At 44.6% G+C, this 21,124-nt stretch overlaps 1 protein-coding gene across 3 annotated transcripts in view; it reads right to left on the bottom strand.

Annotated features, from left to right (window-relative positions):
* The window catches only part of cacna2d3a (calcium channel, voltage-dependent, alpha 2/delta subunit 3a), a 412,076-nt gene that overhangs the window by 132,079 nt on the left and 258,873 nt on the right, over window positions 1–21,124 (bottom strand). For 2 of the 3 annotated variants that reach the window (XM_055647516.1, XM_055647517.1), the window contains 2 exons: window positions 4,911–4,994; window positions 360–431 (listed from right to left, as the gene is read on the bottom strand). In XM_055647516.1, coding sequence (XP_055503491.1) covers window positions 360–431; window positions 4,911–4,994 — 156 coding nt within the window. The remainder of the gene's footprint in view (window positions 1–359; window positions 432–4,910; window positions 4,995–21,124) is intronic. The other variant, XM_055647518.1, reaches the window with a different exon arrangement.

Below are 21,124 nucleotides of genomic sequence, written 5' to 3'. Positions count from 1 at the left end.
ATCCTCTGACTATCTTTGATCAGACTTTACTGGACTTTACCTAAAGAAATGTCTCTAAAGTTATCATGCTACTCATTAGTATAATTACAGAACAGTTTGGTACAAAACACAAAAAGCTGGAGTAACTCAGCGGGACAGGCAGTATGTCTGGAGAGAAGGAATGGGTGATGTTTCGGATCAAGTCCCTTGAGTCTGAAGAAGGGTCTCTCCCAAAATATCACCCATTCCTTCTCCCCAGAGATGCTGCCTGCCCCGCTGAGTTGCTCCAGCTTTGGTTTAAACCAGCATCTGCAGTTCCTTCGTACACAGTTTGGTACACAGTTGGTTTTGGTTTAGTGAGAGAGGGTGAAATACCTTACCCCTTTCTCCACTGTCTTCTTCACTTCCATTGAAAACTTCCCCGTGTTCCTGCTGACCATATCATTACGCAGCTGTGAAACAGAGCAAATTATTAATATTCTCACAGGACCTCGGCAACTGTTGTCACAGAGTCTTAAGAAGGGTCTCGACCCAAAACATCACCCATTCCTTCAAATGCAAATTGTCCCTAGTGTGAAACATAGAAACATAGAAACATAGAAATTAGGAGCAGGAGTAGGCCATTCGGCCCTTCGAGCCTGCACCGCCATTCAATATGATCATGGCTGATCATCCAACTCAGTATCCCGTACCTGCCTTCTCTCCATACCCCCTGATCCCCTTAGCCAGAAGGGCCACATCTAACTCCCTCTTAAATATAGCTGTGTCTAGGATTGTGTTAGTGTGCAGGGATCGCTGGTCGGTGTGGACTCGGTGGGCCGAAGGACCAGTTTCTGCGCTGCCTTTCTAAAACTAAAACTAAATACTAAACAAAAATCTGGGACTTTAGCTGTAGCGCGGTGGAATTGAGAAAAGAGAAAGTGATGTTTCAGTTAAACAGAACCTTGATTACACTCAAGCTGGAGTTTGACAGTTTGTGCAGCACATCTCTGGAATGCTTTGAAAAACCTTCAATGCTGATGAACCAGAACAATGAAGGGGATAAACAGTGAAAGTATGTTGATTGGATTTATAAATTTGGCTTCAATTCCTTGGTCTTTGAAAAGCTGCAGTAGATCTAATCAAGGAATACAAATGCAGAAGAGAATCAATATGTGAAGGACCACGCAAGGAAACAATCTGCTAGTGAATCAGAGAACAACTGGACACAATCTGAAACTCAGCGTAAATCTGCTGAAGAATAAAATCAATAGGAACAAATATCCAGAATGAATATATATAGGGTCCTTAGGGCCCAACTCAAAGAGTTTTACAACCAGTGAGATCGTTTTTAGGTTTGATATTGTACATCATATGGCAGTCAGCTTTAGTACAGAGTTGGAGGCTGGCAGGTTTATGTGTATGTGTATGGGAACTGTAGGAAGGATGTGCTGGCTCTGGAGAGGGTCCAGAGGAGGTTTACAGGAATGATTCCCGGAAAGAGTGGGTTAGCATATGATGAGCATTTGACATCACTGGGCCTGTACTTGCTGGAGTTTAGAAGGTTGATGGGAGACCTCGTTGAACCTTACAGAATAATGAAAGGCTTGGATAAAGTGGATGTGGAGAGGTGTTCCCACTGGTGGGAGAGTCTAGGACCAGAGGTCATAGCCTCAGAATTAAAGGACGCTCCTTTAAAAAGGAGGTAAGGAGGAACTTCTTTAGTCAGAGGGAACTCATTGCCACAGAGGGCTATGGAGGCTAAGTCAGTGGATATTTTTAAGGCAGAGATAGACAAATTCTTGATTAGAAGGGGTGTCAAGGGTTATGGGGAGAAGGCAGTAAAATGGTATTAGGAGGCAGAGATCAGCCATGATTGAATGGCGGAGTGGACTTGATGGGCCGAATGGCCTAATTCTACTCCTATAATTTGTGAGCTTGTGAACTTGTGAACTGCAGATGCTGGTTAAAACCGAAGATGGACACAAAGAGCTAGAATAACTCAGCGGGTCAGACAGCATCTCTGGAGAGAAGGAATCGGTGACGTTTTGGGACAAGACCCTTTTTCAGACTGAGTCAGGGGAGAGGGAAACGAGAAATATAGATGGAGATGTAGAGAGATATAGAACAAATGAATTAAAGATATGCAAAAAAAGTAACAATGATAAAGGAAACAGGCTATTGTTAGCTGTTGTCATGGTGAGAACAAATATAGCCAATGAGACTCAACAAGACGACTTTGAAGCTGGTAAAACTTGGGTGGGGGAGGGATAGAGAGAGAGGGAATGCCGGGGCTACCTGAAGTGAAATACCACTGGGCTGTAAGCTGCCCAAGCAAAATATGAGATGCTGTTCCTCCAATTTGCATTTAGCCTCACTCTGACAATGGAGGAGACCTCGGACAGAAAGGTCTGTAGGAATGGGAGGGGGAGTTAAAGTGTTTGGCGTGTACGTTAGATAAGACTGCTAAGGAATCCTCAGAGGAACACATATGGTCAGGACATTTCCTTCTAGCCCTGCGTTATCCCAGCCAGTGTTCGGCTTTGTGGGTGAGTTTGGGTTGGAGGTATCCAACTGATTATCCACATCACTCTCACTATTTACTAATGTGTGCCTTTGATAGAAAAGTGGTTCTGGTTTCTGCTTGTACATCTCTGGTTATTGGTGAAAAAAGGACTCAATACAAAAATAACTGCTCCTATTTTCTTCACAAATGCTTCCAACAACTTTGGAAGGAACTGCAGATGCTGGTATACACCGAAGATAGACACAAAATGCCAAGGTAACTCAGCGGAACAGGCAACATCTCTGGAGAAAAGGAATGGGTGACATCTTGGGTCAAGACCCTTCCTTGACTGATTGATATTTTTTAATTAATAGAACTAATTGATTTTAATGAATGTTGTTCTTCCATATGTTGGGCTAAGACAGATGTAGCAATATAAAACACATCACAGCACGGTTTGGGAACGGCTCCATCCCCAGACCGCAAGAAATTGCCAAGACCCTTTCCATTGACACTTTCCATGCAAGCGAAACCGGAAATTGGAGGAACAGCAAATTGTTTGGACCCAGAACATCGAATTCCCAGAGTCCATGCACACAGTCCCCCTGCTGTCCAATCCCCCACCTTTCCTCCTCCTTTTCCCTTTCTTGTCCCCACCCACCCCCGCCCCCGATCAGTCAAGAAGGGTTTCGGCCCGAAACGTTGCCTATCTCCTTCGCTTCATAGATGCTGCTGCACCCGCTGAGTTTCTCCAGCTTTTTTTGTGTAACCTTCGATTCTCCAGCATCTGCAGTTCCCTCTTAAACACCTTTCCATTGACTCCATCTACACCTCACGCTGCCTCAAGGCCAGCAGCATCATCAATGTCAAGTCGTACCCTGGTTATTCCCTCTTCTCCCTCTCCCATCAGGCAAAAGGTATAGAAATGTGAAAACGCACACCTCCAGATTCAGAGGTAGATAAAAATGCTGGAGAAACTCAGCGGGTGAGGCAGCATATATGGAGCAAAGGAATAGGTGACGTTTCGGTTCGAGACCCTTCTTCAGACCCTTCTGAATCATCATCTCCTCCAGATTCAGGGACAGTTTCTTCCTGGCTGTTATCAGGCAGCTAAATCATCCTACTACAACTAGAGAGCAATGCTGAACTACTATCCACCTCCAAACTTGACCCTTGGACAAGTTTCCTGTCCGGACTTAGATGACTTTACCTTGCACGAAACATTAGTCCCTTATCATGTAAATGGATCGATTGTAATCATGTATTGTCTTTCTGCTGACTGGTTAGCACGCAACAAAAGCTTTTCACTGGACATGTGACAATAAACTCAACTAAACTAAAATCACATTACAGTAATGTCCACGTATTTTGATTAAACTTGTTCTTCAGAGAATCCTCGACTGGCAATGGATGACAGGAATTTGGATGTATTTGATTGGAAAGGTTCAAGTGTACATCTGCTCTTTGGTCTGATGGACAAGGAGCATGATGGGAAGAAAGTGTAGAGGAAGGAACTGCAGATGCTGATTTACACCAAAGATAGACACAAAATGCTGGAGTAACTCAGTGGGACAGGTAGCATCTCTGGAGAGAAGGAATGGGTGACGTTTCGGGTCAAGACCTTTCTTCTTCCCCCTTATCCTTAAACTGAGAACAAGGGGTCACAGTTTAAGGATAAGAGGGAAGTCCTTTAGGACCGAGATGAGAAAAACAATTTTCACACAGAGAGTGGTGAATCTGTGGAATTCTCTGCCACAGAAGGTAGTTGAGGCCAGTTCATTGGTTATATTTAAGAGGGAGTTAGATGTGGCCCTTGTGGCTAAAGGGATCAGGGGGTATGGAGAGAAGGCAGGTACGGGATACTGAGTTGGATGATCAGCCATGATCATATTGAATGGCGGTGCAGGCTCGAAGGGCCGAATGGCCTACTCCTGCACCTATTTTCTATGTTTCTTCAGTCTCTCCCATGCAGCTGGTTAATATACCATGTTATGCCATTGGTACAGTCTGTACACAATCTCTGCCTTTGTGCAAAAAAAAAGTTAACATTGCTCCAGTAATTGCTGTATTGTTAGGCCGTAGAACATTTAATACGCAAGTTAATTTGTACTGAAGAAAGACACAAAATGCTGGAGTAACTCAGCGGGACAGGCAGCATCTCTGGAGAGAAGGAGTGGGTAATGTTTCGGGTCGAGACCCTTCTTCAGGTCCCTCTTTAAGTACCTGCTGTTCTCAACAGCATCATTCATAGGGAAGGTGTGTCTATCTTCAGTGTAAGTCTGAAGAAGGGTCTCAGCTTCAAACGTCACCCATTCCTTCTTCCCAGAGATGCTGCCTGTCCCGCTGAGTTACTCCAGCATTTTGTGTCCATCTATGTTCAGCACTAAGCCAGACACCGCTGCTGTTCCACAACTTTAACAAACATCCAGACAATATTGTCACTTACTATGTTATCCACATCTGCCCATTCAAGTTCAGAGAGGTCAACACTCTTATAGCTGGGCTTCCTCCTCTTTTTTCCTTCTTCATACTTCAAATAAAACATGAGATCACCATTAATTAAATGTGATGTGCATGCTTTAATAATGCCACCTGGGTGTTGGATTAAATGGATGCAACATAATGATTAATGATATATAGAGACATAGAGTGATACAGCGTGGAAACAGGCCCTTCGGCCCAACTTGCCAACACCTGCCAACATGTTATTAGACAATAGGTTCAGGAGTAGGCAATTTGGCCCTTTGAGTCAGCACCGCCATTCAATGTGATCATGGCTGATCATCCACAATCACTACCCCATTCCTGCCTTCTCCCTTTATCCGCTATCTTTAAGAGCCCTATCTAGCTCTCTCATGAAAGTATCCAGAGAACTTGCCTCCACAGCCCTCTAAGGCAGAGAATTCCACAGACTCACAACTCTCTGTGCGAAAATGTGTTTCCTCATCTCCGTTCTAAATGGCTTACCCCTTATTCTTAAGCTGTGGCCCCTGGTTCTGGACTCCCCCAACATCGGGAACATGTTTCCTGCCTCTAGCGTGTCCAAATCCTTAATAATCTTATATGTTTCAATAAGATACCCTCTCATCCTTCTAAACTCCAGAATATACAAGCCCAGCCGCTCCATTCTCTCAGCATATGACAGCTACACTAGTCCCACCTGCCTGCATTTGCCCCACATCCCACTAAACTTGTCCAATCCGTGTACCTGACTAAATAACGTCTCTTAAACGTTACACACAACTACCTCCTCTGGCAGCTCCATCCATCCACTCCCCACCCTTTGTGTGAAAAAACTACACCTTAGGTTCCTATTAAATCTTCCCCCATCACCTCACCTTAAACCTATGACAAAGAAAAGGCGGGTGCATAATTATTTGCAATTTAAATTGTTTAAATTCTTCACCAGAACAGATCCTAAGCCGGGTCTTATCCTCAATATGTATATCTTGCAATGACACAAGTTACTATTCAGGTTCTGCAGTAGTTCCTGACGTGTTCCACACAAATTAGATCTAATGCACAATAATCTGCACATCCAGATATTAAAGGGTCATCTGGTTGTGCCCAAAATTAGTCTCTACACTGTCTTAACATTTCCCTTCTGCTGGAGGCCCATCAGCAGCCTGAGGCTCAGTTAGACCGGGCCCTGCTGTGGGCCCTGCAACAGCCTGGGGCTCAGTTAGACTGGACTCTGCTGTAGGCCATGCACAGGGCTGCCAATGTTGGGTGATAGTTGTGTGTGAGAAATTGTGAGAGACCAAGCCTGAGGGAATTAGCAATTGAGGGGGGTGGGGGGTGGGAGGAGGGTCCCCCCCCCCCCCCCCCTACCATTGGTATGGAGCTTTTGCATTTTTCAGCTTGAAATTGTGCAATCTGGTGCATACTGTAGCAGGTATTTTAACTTACACTTGAATGCAATATTTATGCTTTAAATTGGATTAGCTATAAATAAGTTGAGGCTAAATTACATTCCTAATTACATTCCACAGTAGAGCCAGGCTCTGATCAACAGGTGCAGCACATGAATGACCTTAGTATATTCATTATGGAAATCAGGTTATAATAAAACACTTGGCCCATGTTGACCAACCTGGGTCTCACTGCACACCTGATACTACTCCTGGCCCTGACTCCAGTTGCATACCTTCTCTCATTCCTGACCCTGTGTCCAGCCTTACACCTGGCCCCCTATTCTACCCTGATCATAGCAGCTTACCTGCTTAGGTTCCCAGTGCTGAACACTCCCATTGTCCCAGCTTTGACTGCACACCTAGCACCATTCCGGACCTTGACTCTGGACGCACACGTTGCCTTGCTCCTAGCTCCTCTGCACTGACAATATATCTGGCCCACACATAAAGTCCCATATCTGACCCCTTGGACTTAACCTATTACGTTCAAGTCCACAGGTGCTTATCTAATGCGGTAATCTTTTATGGAGCACTTCACAGACCAATTTTGTGTAACAACAAATGCTCCATCCATTGGCTTCCTTGTTATCTAACATGCTAGTTACTTTGTCAAAGAAGTCATCAATTGGTTCAACACAATTTCTGATCCATAAAATTAGACTTACTCAGCTGTATAAGTATTCTGTTACCATTTCCTTCATTTTCCTGAAGTCATTTTCACCCCCAATATTATCAGTATTTTGCTGTCTTCCTCTCAGCTGGGACTTTTCCGAAATGCAAAGTCCAATAACTATATATTTAAGCAATATTATTTTATTAAATGTGATCTTGAGAGTATATAATATTTTCTGTGGTATTCATAACACAACAATGATAAAAAGATCTTTGTTTTGATTGCACCTACCCAGCATACATTATTATATTACAGTTAATATCTACCGAGGGCAAATTTATGTTCCAATGCTCCCCATTCCCAATTACTTTTACATTGAAGTGATTGAAATCCAAATCAAGTTTAAATGGCATCATAAAAATTAAACCTCCGGAATGGATGATATTCATTTTGTGGTTGGTTCAAGTCAGTATCAGCACAATTATTATATTAAACTTTGAATCTTCAATTGTCCTGGTTCAAGCTAAATCTAAAGACAAATAATAACCTCCTCACACATTCCCCTTCAAGTATCTCTGTCACTCCTTTAAAATATGCCGCTTCTTTGAACAAGCTCTTAAACATTACATCTGAATCAGTTTCCATCTGATTACACTCCTTGAGGATGTTCATCTACATGTCCAATTAATAAAACAATGAGATTGGGGACATTTCTATTCAACCTGTCAAAAGAATTTGGGGTTGGGGGGGTTTAGAAATAGTCAGTGAGGTAAACAAACATAATAGTTGAGTGGCAAATAACTATAGTACTACCTTCCCAATATTTAACAGAAGGAAATAATACGTTATCGGGGCTGTATGTTGTGACAGACGGCCTGACACCTTGCATGTCATTTTAATATTATACTTATCCCATCCCCTGTATATTCCAGATTAATAGATTTTGGGACTTTTTGAAATTTGATTTATTAAAATCATGTTTTAGTGCATTGTAGAAGTGTGATTTCAATGTTTTTTGCTTGAAGGATTTTTAAGAGGTGACTTTTTAAGGGGTAACTTTTTCCACACAAAGGGTGGTGGGTGTATGGAACAAGCTGCCAGAGGAGGTAGTTGAGGCAGGGACTATCCCAAAATTTAAGAAACAGTTAGACTGATACATGGATAGGACAGGTTTGGAGGGATATGGACCAAAAGCAGATAGTGTAGCTGGGACATGTTGGCAGGCGTGGGCAAGTTATGCTGAAGGGCCTGTTTTCACACTGTATCACTCTATGATTACATTATACCTCCACTATGCATGAATGCTTCAAAATCAAGTGGTCGAGTTTTATTGCCATATACTCAAGCATAGAAACATAGAAAATAGATGCAGGAATAGGCCATTCGGCCCTTCAATCCAGCACTGCCATTCAACATGATCATGGCTGTTCATCTAAAATCGTACCTCTTTCCTGTTTTTTCCCCATATCCCCATGATTTCGCTAGCCCCAAGAGCTAAATGTAACTCTCTCTTGAAAACATCCAGTGAATTGGCCTGCACTGCCTTCTGTGGCAGAGGATTCCACAGATTCACAACTCTCTGCGTGAAGAAAGTTTGTCCTCATCTCAGTCCTAACTGGCCTACTTCTTTATTCTTCTACTGTGACCCCTGGTTCTGAACTCCCCCAACATCGGGAACATTTTTCCTACAGTTACAGTAAGTGAAAATCTAGCAGGCAAGCAGGATGCTTTCTCCAACCACCCCCATTTGAAGACCACTATCTTCCACCGTTTCTACCCAGTGGTTGTCCTCCAGGATGCACCGAGCCGCAGCCTGATCCATGCTGGTCACCTGGGCAAATTTGGCACAGAGATTCTCACGGCAGCGGCGCAACGCTTCTGCGCCTCCGATGGCACGGAACACTTGCACTGAGGCTGCTCCATGGCCGGAGCTGCAGCGAGCGACTCGCCAGCCTGGCAAACACTCACCAGCCCCGGCGCACCAACACCCACGGCCCAAGCAGTTGATATCAGTTTAGAAATTTTAATTGATCACAGAATTTCTCACGACAGAGCGTGAGAAATTTGTGATCAGCGTGAGAGCGTGAGAATTTGGCGCAATGGGTGAGTCTCACGCTCAATGCGTGAGAGTTGGCAGCCCTGGCCATGCAGCATCCTGGGGCTCAGTTAGACCAGGCCCTGCTGGAGGCCCTGCAACAGCCTGGGGCTCAGTTAGACCGTACCCTGCAACATCCTGGGGCTCAGTTAGACCGGGCCCTGCTGGAGGCCCTGCAACAACCTGGGGCTCAGTTAAACCGAGCCCTGCTGTAGGCCATGCAGCAGTCTGGGGCTCAGTTATATCGTTCACTGCTGGGGGCCCAGAAGCAGCCTGGGGCTCCGTTAGATCACTCACTGCTGGGGGCCCAGAAGCAGCCTGGGGCTCCGTTAGATCGGGGGCCACTCCAAGAGGCCAAGCGTCTGGATCGGACGCGGCCTGCAGCGGCACGGAGCGGTGGAGCAGCGGTGGAGACACTGACAACATCACCAGGGCCAGGCCGACCCCTGAAACTCCCACCCACTGCCATCGCCAGGACAATGGGTCTTCATGGCCAAGTTAAGACTCAAACAGTTTTAACAACTCTGAACTTGAGGGGCACAAGATGGTGCTGGAAACATGACAGCTCATGTGTGCTGCCTCAGTTTAATCTACTGTCTTACACTCTTGTAGTTTTAGTTTTAGACAGCACAGAAACAGGCCCTTCGGCCCTCCGAGCCGTGCCGACCAGCGTTCCCCGCACACCAAACACCATCCTACACACACTAGGGACAATTTACAATTTATACCAAACCAATTAACCTACAAATATGTATTTGTTTGGAGTGTGGGAGAAAACTGGTGCACTCGGAGAAAACCCACACAGTTGATGAGGAGAACGTACAAACTCTGTACAGACAGCTCCAGGAGTCAGGATGGAACCCGGGTCTCTGGAGCTATGAGGCAGCAGCTCTACCGCTGTGTCACCCTGCTGCTCGCTTGATGTCATCATGTACTTGAGTATGATGTGTCTGTGTACAGTAAGATTCTTACTGAACCGTACCCGTGACAATACTTCTTTCACTTTGGGCCTTTTTGCACTAGTATTGGGATTAATAATTTATTGAATTACTTTGTTTATTATATGGTATCTATGAGCACTGTGTTACAGGCCTGTTATACTGCCGCAGGTGAGAATGTCATTGGTCTGTTGTCAGTACATATGACAATGAAACTGCAAATGCTGGTTACACCAAAGATAGACACAAAATGCTGGAGCACACTTGACTGTCTCTCATCCATTATCCAGTAGTCCGCGCTAGATTTTCCTGAGCTCCAGATTTAGCATTGTGGACCCATTAGTAGAACATATTCTACTCTTCCCATTCCCACTCCATTACCTTCCATGCTCCATCAATCAACCTGCTCTTCATCTAACATAGATACAAAATGCTGGAGTAACTCAGCAGGACAGGCAGCATCTCTGGAGAGAAGGAATGGGTGATGTTTTGTATCGAGACCCTTCTTCAGTTTCCTCTTCAACTTCCTGCTGTTCTCAGCAGCATCATTCACAGGGAAGGTGTGTCTATCTTCAGTGTAAGTCTGAAGAAGGGTCTCAGCCTGAAACGTCACCCATTCCTTCTCTCCAGCATCTGCAGTTCCTTCCTGCACATTCACAGGGAAGGATCCATTTCTCATTTTCCCCACAACTTGACCAGCTCTGCCTCTCCATCCACCCTCTGCAATGCTCCTCCTCCTCCCTGCCGTTAGACAGCCTTCCATCAATATCTTGGTCGTGGCCCTCGATTAAAATCGGTGTTGGACCAAACTGCACCTACAGTTGAATACAATTCAGTACAGGCATCTGCTTGCAGTCCCTGCTCCCAACCCAGAGGATTATCTATTTGTGTGCCAGCCACAGACGCAGATCTACAATCGCTCCACACTGAAATCACTACTATTACAGCAACATCTCTCACTTCAACGGTGATCTTCGTTACTCGACTCAGATCACTCAACATTATTCCCTTCACCCTGTATTTGTACAATGTGGACGGCTTGAATGTTATCATGTATATCTCAAAAACTAAATGTATGGTTTTACCACAGACTACATAGCACGGAACAAAAAAGCTTTCCACTGTACCTCGAACCAAGTGACAATAAACTAAACTAAAGGGACGTGGAACTGCAGATGCTGGTCGATAAACAAAAAAACACAGAGTGCAGGAGTAACTAAGCAGGTCAGGCAGCATTTCTGGAGAACATGGATAGGTGACGTTACAGGTCAAGACCCTTCTTCTGAAGATACAGCCTGATTTGCCGAGTTACTCCAACACTTTTCTCCATTTGCTATCTGGGCATTTGTTTTTTTAGGGTAAATACACAAACTGCACCAAGCCACCAGATGGCAGTAAATCTCCATTCATGAACACCCACACACACTCACACACACACACACAACTAATTGAGCACAGATTACCCTAGGATGCTGCATGCTCATGTTCAAATCCTCGAATTCCAGGTTCACCATCGCAACATTAAAAAGACACTTGGACAGGTACACAGATAGGAAAGGTTTAGAGGGAAGATAAGACACAAAATGCTGGAGTAACTCAGTGGGACAGGCAGCATCTCTGGAGAGAAGGAATGGGTGACATTTCTTCAGACAAGGTTTAGAGGGAAATGGGAGCTATTTTTAAGGCAGAGATAAATAGATTCTTGATTAGTGCGGGTCTCAGAGGTTATGGGGAGAAGGCAGGAGAATGGGGTTAGGAGGGATGGCGAAGATGGGCCAAACGGTCTAATTCTGCTCCTATCACATGAACTTGTGAACTTATGATCTCCCATCTATCTCTTTGGAGACATTGAAACTTTCTTTAAGCTTACCATATCAGGTTTCAATGTTATATCTTTGCACTACATATTCTACTCTTTATCCATTATCTTTGCTCAGTGGACGGCTTGATTGTCCTACATGGATAGGTCAGGTTAGGAAGGATGTGGACCAAGCGCAGGCAGGTGGGACTAGTGTAGCTGGGACATGTTGGCTGGTGTGGGCAAGTTGGGCCCAAGGGCTGTTTCCACGCTGTGTCACTCTGACTCTGCAGTTCTTTATCTTTGACCAGAAAGCACAGAAACAAAACAGTGACAATAATAAAGTAAACTGATCTAATTGGTACTCCCCTGCTTGGGACATATTGATCTGCATGGATGAGTTGGGCCAAAGGGCCTGTTTCCATGCCATGCGACCCAATAATTCTACTGTTCCATCAATATACCATTTTGATCAACATGGTCAGAGTAAAATTATAATACACATAAAACATTGCCCCGCCGTCAGGCTGCAACATAAACAAAGCAGCTTATCATGGAACATTGCCACCTTGCTCAACCCATAAAACTCAGGTGCACAGCACTCTGAAAGTAGAAAAACAAAATGGAGAGGCTGCAGATGCTGGAATTGTGACTAGTACGGGTGTCAGGGGTTATGGGGAGAAGGCAGGGGAATGGGGTAGAGAGGGATAGATAGATCAGACATGATTAAATGGTGGAGTAGACTTGATGGGCTGAATGGCCTAATTCTGCTCCTAGAACTTCTGTACTGAAAACACAAAGTGTTGGGTGAACTCAGCAGGTCAGGCAGCTTCTGTGAGGGCGTTGACCAAGCAACATTTGCCGGTCAGAAGAAGGGTCCCGACCCGAAACGTTGGCTGTCCATCGCCTCCACAGATGCTGCCTGACCTGCTGAGTTCCTCCAGCACTTTGTAATTGCAGATTCCCTGCAGTCAATACCAATCTACTAGCCTATCATGGCAAACCAGCAAACATTTCACACTGTATTGCCATTGAATTCTCTGATCTAATTTTAATTTATTGTATTAAGACAACATATTTCTTGACATTTAGCTGAGGACTTCCATTCATATGTCTTTGTTAATGGATCAGCCTTCTGGTGAGCAGCTGTTTTCCAATATTATGATTATTGCTCTACCAAAATTAATTACAACTCTTTGTCAGTTTATTTTGCAATGATTTACTTATAAATTAAATGATTTCAGCTATTAATCCAAAGCACGGCTCATCATGGAATGTATTAAACGCTCCAACACATCAAAGCCATTCTGAAGTACTTCTCCAGATATTCCTTTAAAATAATCCTTTCTACTTGATGTTCAAAACAAGAAAAATATATATTTATTTCACTGAGCATCTCCGTAATCATTTTGATCTTGTAAACATAGAATTTAAACTTAAAACGTAGACCAGTACAGCACAGTAACAGGCCCTTCAGCCCACAATGTCCGTGCAGAACACAATGCCGATCGGCATAGACTCGGTGGGCCGAAGGATCCATGTCCAAGCTGTATCTCAAAACTAAACTTCACTAAACCAGAGAGGGTCCTGTCAGCATTGATGCCACTGGATGCTGCTGAAAGCCCAGAGTGCTGAAGTACTGGTCAGGCAGCATCTGTGGAGAACATGGATAGGTGATGTTTCACAGAGTGCTGGAGTAACTCAGCGGGTCAGGCAGCATCTGTGGAGAACATGGATAGGTGACGTTTCACAGAGTGCTGGAGTAACTCAACGGGTCAGGCAGCATCTGTGGAGAACATGGTTAGGCATTTGGTGTCTACTTAGTTTAATTGAGTTTCGTTCAGTTAAGTTCAGAGATACAGCGCGGAAACAGACCCTTCTGCCCACCGAGTCCATGCCAACCAGCAATCCCCATCTATTAGCACTATCCTACACATTAGGGACAACTTACACATTTTTTTACCAAAGCAATTAACCTACAAACCTGTACGTCTTTGGAGTGTGGGAGGAAACCGGAGCGCGTGGGGAAAACCCACGCAGTCATGGGAGAACGTACAAACTCAGTGGGTCAGGCAGCATCTCCAGAGAAAAAGGAATAGGTAACGTTTCAGGTCGGGACCTTTCATCGGTAGCACCTTGATATCAGAGAGGACAGAAACTGACTTTGTGTAGAGATACAACGTGGAAACAGGCCCTTCAGCCCACCGAGTACATGCTGACCATCGATCACTAGTTCTATGTTATCCCACTTTCTCATCCACTCTCTACACACTAGGGACAATTTTGAGGCCAATTAACCTACAAACCTCCATATGTTTGGGATGTGGGAGAAATCTGGAGCACCCGGAGGAAACCCACGCGGTTACAGGTAGAATGTGCAAACTCCACACAGGCAGAACCCACGGACAGGGTTGAACTATCTTCGATCGGACTTTACTGGCTTTATTTTGCACTAAATTTAATCCATAATCCTGTATCTGTACACTGTGAATGGCTCGATTATAATCATGAAATGTCTTTCCGCTGACTGGTTAGCACGTAACAAAAGCTTTTCACTGTACTTCGGTACACGTGACAGTAAACTAAACTGAAAGTGAACTGAAATTGAAACGGGGGTCCCTGGCGCTGTGAGGCAGTGGCTCAACCCGCTGCGCCACCATGCCGTCCGAACACTAGCTTTAGTTTAGTTTAGTTTAGAGATAGAGCGCGGAAACAGGCCCTTCCGCCCACCGGGTCCGCACCGACCAGCAATCCCCGCACATCACACACTAGGGACAATTTATACATACACCAAGCCAATTAACCTACAAACTTGCACATCTTTGGGGTGAGAGAGGAAACCTTAGATCTCAAAGAAAACCCACGCAGGTCACGAAGCGAACCTACAAACTCCGTACAGACAGCACCCGTAGTCGGGATCGATCCCGGGTCTCCGGCGCTGCAAGCGCTGTACAGCAGCAACTCTACCGCTGCACCACTGTGGCCACCCCAATACTAGTGCGATCAGTTGTGACCTGAGGTTCACGTCTGTGATTGGAGCTCAGACGTGCTCAGTCCAACATCACCACTAAACAATTCCTGGCACCATCCACTCCGAGTTAATTCACATCTTTGTGCGATTTACATATTAAACAGTTGCCACTTGATCCAGTTTGCAGACTATTACAGGAAATGATTCATTAACAACAGCCAACTACTTTATAATTTTGATTTAAAGTGGGAATGTACCCATTAATTATATAATGTCTAATTATATCAATACTGCAACCTTATATTTAAGCAGAGGAGATGTACATTTACAAAAATATTTAATGTTACGTCTTTGATTTATTATTTGGAGTCATGGAGTGATACAGCGTGGAAACAGGCCTTTCAGCCCAACTTGCTCACACTAGCCAACATGTCCAGCTACACTAGTCCCACCTGCCTGCGCTTGGCCCATATCCCTCCAAACCTGTCCTATCTATGTACCTGTCTAACTGTTTCTTAAATGTTGGAATAGTCCCAGCCTCAACTACCTCCTCCGGCAGCTCGTTCCATACACCCACCACCCTTTGTGTGAAAAAGTTACCCCTCGGATTCCTATTAAATCTTTTCCTCCTCGCCTTAAACCTATGTCCTCTGGTCCTCGATTCCCCCACTCTGGGCAAGAGACTCTGTGCATCTACCCGATCTATTCCTCTCATGATTTGCCTGAATATATAATTTGCTGAAGTATAAATATACTTTTCAATTAATATCTATTACAGGTACTTCTTCAGTCTAGTATAACAATTCAAATGACGTTTTAGAACAAGAATTCATAATTAGTATTAATTTAGTGAAAACTCTGTAACTGGGAATATTGTAACTTTTAACAGATTATTACTAAAAGATGAAAAGATAGTATGAGAAGTGAGTAATTTTTAATTCCTTTCAAAAAGATCAAGAGAGTTGGCATCCAAGCACAACAGTAACAAAAGTGAAACTCCTAAAGCCCACCTCTCTCTGGTACACATGACAGTAATAAATCTAAACCTGTTCCAAGCATGCACAGCGAGCAGTCCGGCGGTGGAAATATTATTTCAAAGTAACACTATAATGGATGATAGACACAGAGTGCTGGAGTAACTCAGCGGGATAGGCAGCATTTCTGGAGAGAAGAAATGGGTGACGTTTTGGGTCCACCTGTCCTCCTGAATAAATATTACTCTTTGTATGCCTCCTTGTCACCTTCCCCTCAGCGAACAATGAATGATTCTACATTTCCTTATCATTGTCCCCTTTGATCTGTGTTTACATATCTTAAGGGCCTGTCCCACCAGCATGCGATTGCATGCGTCTAGCGCGACCAAACGTGGTCGCTTGAGGCGTAAGGCCTCGTGGGGCCGGTCCCACTTCGATCGGCGGAGGCGTATGGAGTTATGCGGGGCTGGTCCCGACATCGCGTGGGGCTCCAAAAATCTTCCACTGTTCGAAAATTCCGCGCGTCAACGGCCTGTCGGCCCGCAACCGCATTGAGGCCGTACACAACGTCTCGACGCCGTACGCAACATCTTGGCGTCGTATGCAGCATCTTGAGGACGTATGCCTAGCGCGTGGCGTTGCACGATGATGTCACCACCCAGCGTGCTGTTGCGCGATGATGTCACCGCCCGACGCCGTGCGACGTCCAAATTCAGTCAGCCCGCCTCCTGCCCAGCTGATTGGTGAGTTTGATGTAAATTACGTCACGCACGAACTTTGCGCGTACTTAACACAAACTCAGCGCGAACTCCGCTTCCGTTTGGTCGCGCTAGACGCATGCAATCGCATGCTGGTGGGACAGGCCCTTTACCCTTCCATATCTCTGTGTCTCCCTCTTCCCCTGACTCTCAGTCTGAAGAAGGGCCTCGACCCGAAACATCACCCATTCCTTCTCTCCAGAGATGCTGCCTGTCCCACTAGGTTACTCCAGCACTTTTATGTCTTATCATCGGTTTAAACCTGCATCTGCAATTCCTTCCTACTCTGCCATAAAATTTAGCTTCAAATGTTTTTGTCGAACCTTTTCTAATTTCTTCGTTTAAATGCTAAGCCATCTGCCATTGCATCATCCAAACCTAATTACCTGACCAACACATCTGATGTCAGGTAGTGATGGAATACCTGTATCCCTTCCCTCAAGTATGTTTATCGTAGATAACAGATAAAACCGCTTCTTTTCCACGGGTAGTAGCTCTACTCAAGAACCAAAAGTCTGTAGCCTCCTTTTGCTCAGGTATTTTATTTCATTCACATGTTTAATCAATAATGTTTTATTATTAATGATTAATGTTTTATGTGTCATTCCTAACTGTCACTGTCGGTCATGTTGTCACTTGCGGGCGGAGCACAAAGGCAAATTCCTTGTATGTGAATACTTGGCCAATAAACTTCATTCATTCAAAAATAATCATTGGTACACAAACGTTCAAGAACACAGAACCACGATTTTAAATGAAAGAAGGGCCGAATGGCCTTCTCCTGCATCTATTGTCTATCTATTGTCTCTTGAAAAATGGGATTACGTGGCATAGATCAGCCATGATTGAATGGCAGAGCAGACTTGATGGGCCGAATATCCAAATTCTACTTCTATAACTTGTGAACTTGTGAAAACTTGCCACGCACATGATAGACAGATTCTTGATTAGCATGGGTGTCAGATGTTATGGGGAGAAGGCAGAAGAATGGGGTTGAGAGGGAGAGACAGATCAGCCATGATTGAATGGCAGAGTAAGCACGATGGGCCAAATGGCCTAATTCTGCTCCTTTTCCTTACAAACTATCTCTTTGAAGGTTTTTCCCCTCTCACCTTGCCATTGACATTTCCACGGTGAGACAACGGTTGTGACGGTCCACCTCTCCATGTCTCTCATTGTTTATACACCTCTACCAAGTCTCCCCTCAGCACCCGGCTTTCATAGAAACATAGAAATTAGGTGCAGGAGTAGGCCGTTCGGCCCTTCGAGCCTGCACCGCCATTCAATATGATCATGGCTGATCATCCAACTCAGTATCCCGTACCTGCCTTCTCTCCATACCCTCTGATCCCCTTGGCCACAAGGGCCACATCTAACTCCCTCTTAAATATAGCCAATGAACTGGCCTCAACTACCCTCTGTGGCAGAGAGTTCCAGAGATTCACCACTCTCTGTGTGAAAAAAAAAGTTCTCCTCATCTCGGTTTTAAAGGATTTCCCCCTTATCCTTAAGCTGTGACCCCTTGTCCTGGACTTCCCCAACATCGGGAACAATCTTCCTGCATCTAGCCTGTCCAACCCCTTAAGAATTTTGTAAGTTTCTATAAGATCCCCTCTCAATATCCTAAATTCTAGAGAGTATAAACCAAGTCTATCCAGTCTTTCTTCATAAGACAGTCCTGACATCCCAGGAATCAGTCTGGTGAACCTTCTCTGCACTCCCTCTATGGCAATAATGTCCTTCCTCAGATTTGGAGACCAATGCTGCACGCAATACTCCAGGTGTGGTCTCACCAAGACCCTGTACAACTGCAGTGGAAACTCCCTGCTCCTATACTCAAATCCTCTTGCTATGAAAGCCAACATACCATTCGCTTTCTTTACTGCCTGCTGCACCTGCATGACTACCTTCAATGACTGGTGTACCATGACACCCAGGTCTCGCTGCATCTCCCCCTTTCCCAATCGGCCACCATTTAGATAATAGTCTGCTTTCCCGTTTTTGCCACCAAAATGGATAACCTCACATTTATCCACATTATACTGCATCTGCCAAACATTTGCCCACTCACCCAGCCTATCCAAGTCACCTTGCAGTCTCCTAGCATCCTCCTCACACCTAACACTGCCCCCCAGCTTAGTGTCATCCGCAAACTTGGAGATATTGCCTTCAATTCCCTCATCCAGATCATTAATATATATTGTAAATAGCTGGGGTCCCAGTACTGAGCCTTGCGGTACCCCACTAGTCACTGCCTGCCATTGTGAAAAGGACCCGTTTACTCCTACTCTTTGCTTCCTGTTTGCCAGCCAGTTCTCTATCCACATCAATACTGAACCCCCAATGCCATGTGCTTTAAGTTTGTATACTAATCTCTTATGTGGGACCTTGTCGAAAGCCTTCTGGAAGTCCAGATACACCACATCCACTGGTTCTCCCCTATCCACGCTACTAGTTACATCCTCGAAAAATTCTATAAGATTCGTCAGACATGATTTACCTTTCGTAAATCCATGCTGACTTTGTCCAATGATTTCACCACTTTCCAAATATGCTGCCATCCCATCTTTAATAACTGACTCTAGCAGTTTCCCCACTACCGATGTTAGACTAACTGGTCTGTAATTCCCCGTTTTCTCTCTCCCTCCCTTCTTAAAAAGTGGGGTTACGTTTGCTACCCGCCAATCCTCTGGAACTACTCCAGAATCTAAAGAGTTTTGAAAGATTATTACTAATGCATCCACTATTTCTGGAGCTACTTCCACACAGAACAATTTGTTTTCTAATTCCGTATGCTCGCTTTGTTTAAGTCATGCAACCAGGAATTAACTTACTTGCTTACAAATTGTGTGGAGAGGCAGTTTGGCAAAGAGCCGTGTCTCCTTAATTCAACACTGACAGCACACAGATGCCGTTTTATTGCAAAGTTATCTGAATACATTAGCTGAGGCATTTGAAAATAAGCACTCTGTTATTTTTATGATCATACATTTGTAGAAGCAGTTATTTGTCCTGTTTGGACTTATCTTGCTTGAAATGTTGTTGAGTGGAGTTAATCACACCGATGCACCAGGCCTCCCTCTGTGGCAGCTCTGCCTGCCATGTGTGAGCAAGTTAACCTTGCATTATACATAGGCTTCACCAACCATCCCCTGCTCCTTCATTACAAAGTAGAAAGATGACTTCAATTCCAGAGATTTAAAGCTCTCTCATTTAAAATCGGGGTTCTGTGTTCTTGAATGTTTGTGTACCAATGATTATTTTTGAATGAATGATAAAGTTTATTGGCCAAGTATTCACATACAATGAATTTGCCTTGGTGCTCCGCCCGCAAGTGACAACATGACCTACAGTGACAGTTAGGAATCACACATAAAACATTAAACATTAATAATAAAACATTATTGATTAAACATGTGAATGAAATAAAATACCATTCAATGTGATCATGGCTGATCATCCCCAATCAGTACCCCGTTCCTGTCTTCTCCCCATTGACACCAGTTCTAATCAAGAATTTGTCTCTCTGCCTTACACAGGCAGTATTTTTACCCAGAGTGCGGTGGGTGCCTGGAACGCGCTGCCAGAGGTGTAGATGAAGGCAGATGTTAACGGCATTTAAGATTTTTTTTAATGGATCACGTGCAGACAGAGGAGATTAGTTTGGGTTTATTATCGTCATGTGTACCGAGGTACAGTGAAAAGCTTTGTTTTGCATTCTGTCTGATCAGATCAGTTAATGCTTTACATAGATACAATCAAGACAAACTGAAGTCCAATAGGTAGAGCAAAGGGGAAGATACAGAGTGCAGAATATAGTTCTCAGCATTGTAGAGCATCAGTTCCACAGACAAAGTCCAATGTCTACAATGGGGTAGAGGTGAATCGGACAGTACCCTAGCTTATGGAAGGACCATTCAGAAGCCTGATAACAGAGGGGAAGAAGCTGTTCCTGAGTCTGGTGGTGCGCACTTTCAAGCTTCTGTACCTTCTGCCGGACGGGAGCGGGGAGAAGAAGGAAGCATGATCATTTCATCCTTAATTAGGGACTCTAAAATCTTCTGTGCCACAGATGTCAGTTTAACTGGCCAATAATTGCCTTGATTAGTTCCATCTTGCCTTTTTGAAGAGCTGTAACACCGTGGCTTGTGTCCAGCACCCTGGATCTATTCCACACTGACTACAACACTGAGATATCATCTCTAGAGACGTGGCAATTTCCACACTCGCATCCTAAGATCATCAGCACAAGCAATATATCTTCCTTTAGCTTAACTCATTCATGTATGTACGGCATGGTGGCGCAGCGGTAGAGTTGCTACCTTACAGCGCTTACAGCATCAGAGATCCGGGTTCGATCCTGACCACGGGTGCTGTCTGTACGGAATTTGTACATGTTCCCTGTGACCTACGTGGGTCTTCCGTTTCCACCCACACGCCAAAGACGTGCAGGTTAATTGGCGGTGTATATGTAAATTATCCCTAGTGTGTGTAGGATAGTGTTAATGTGCGGGGATTGATGGACGGCGCGGACCCGTTGGGCCGAAGGGCCTGTTTCCGCGCTGTATCTCAGTAACTAAACTATGAAAATATTTCCAT

This window comes from Leucoraja erinacea, chromosome 16 (assembly GCF_028641065.1).
Source record: "Leucoraja erinacea ecotype New England chromosome 16, Leri_hhj_1, whole genome shotgun sequence".
Taxonomy (NCBI): Eukaryota; Metazoa; Chordata; class Chondrichthyes; order Rajiformes; family Rajidae; genus Leucoraja; species Leucoraja erinaceus.
This window is presented reverse-complemented; position numbering and strand designations above follow the sequence as displayed.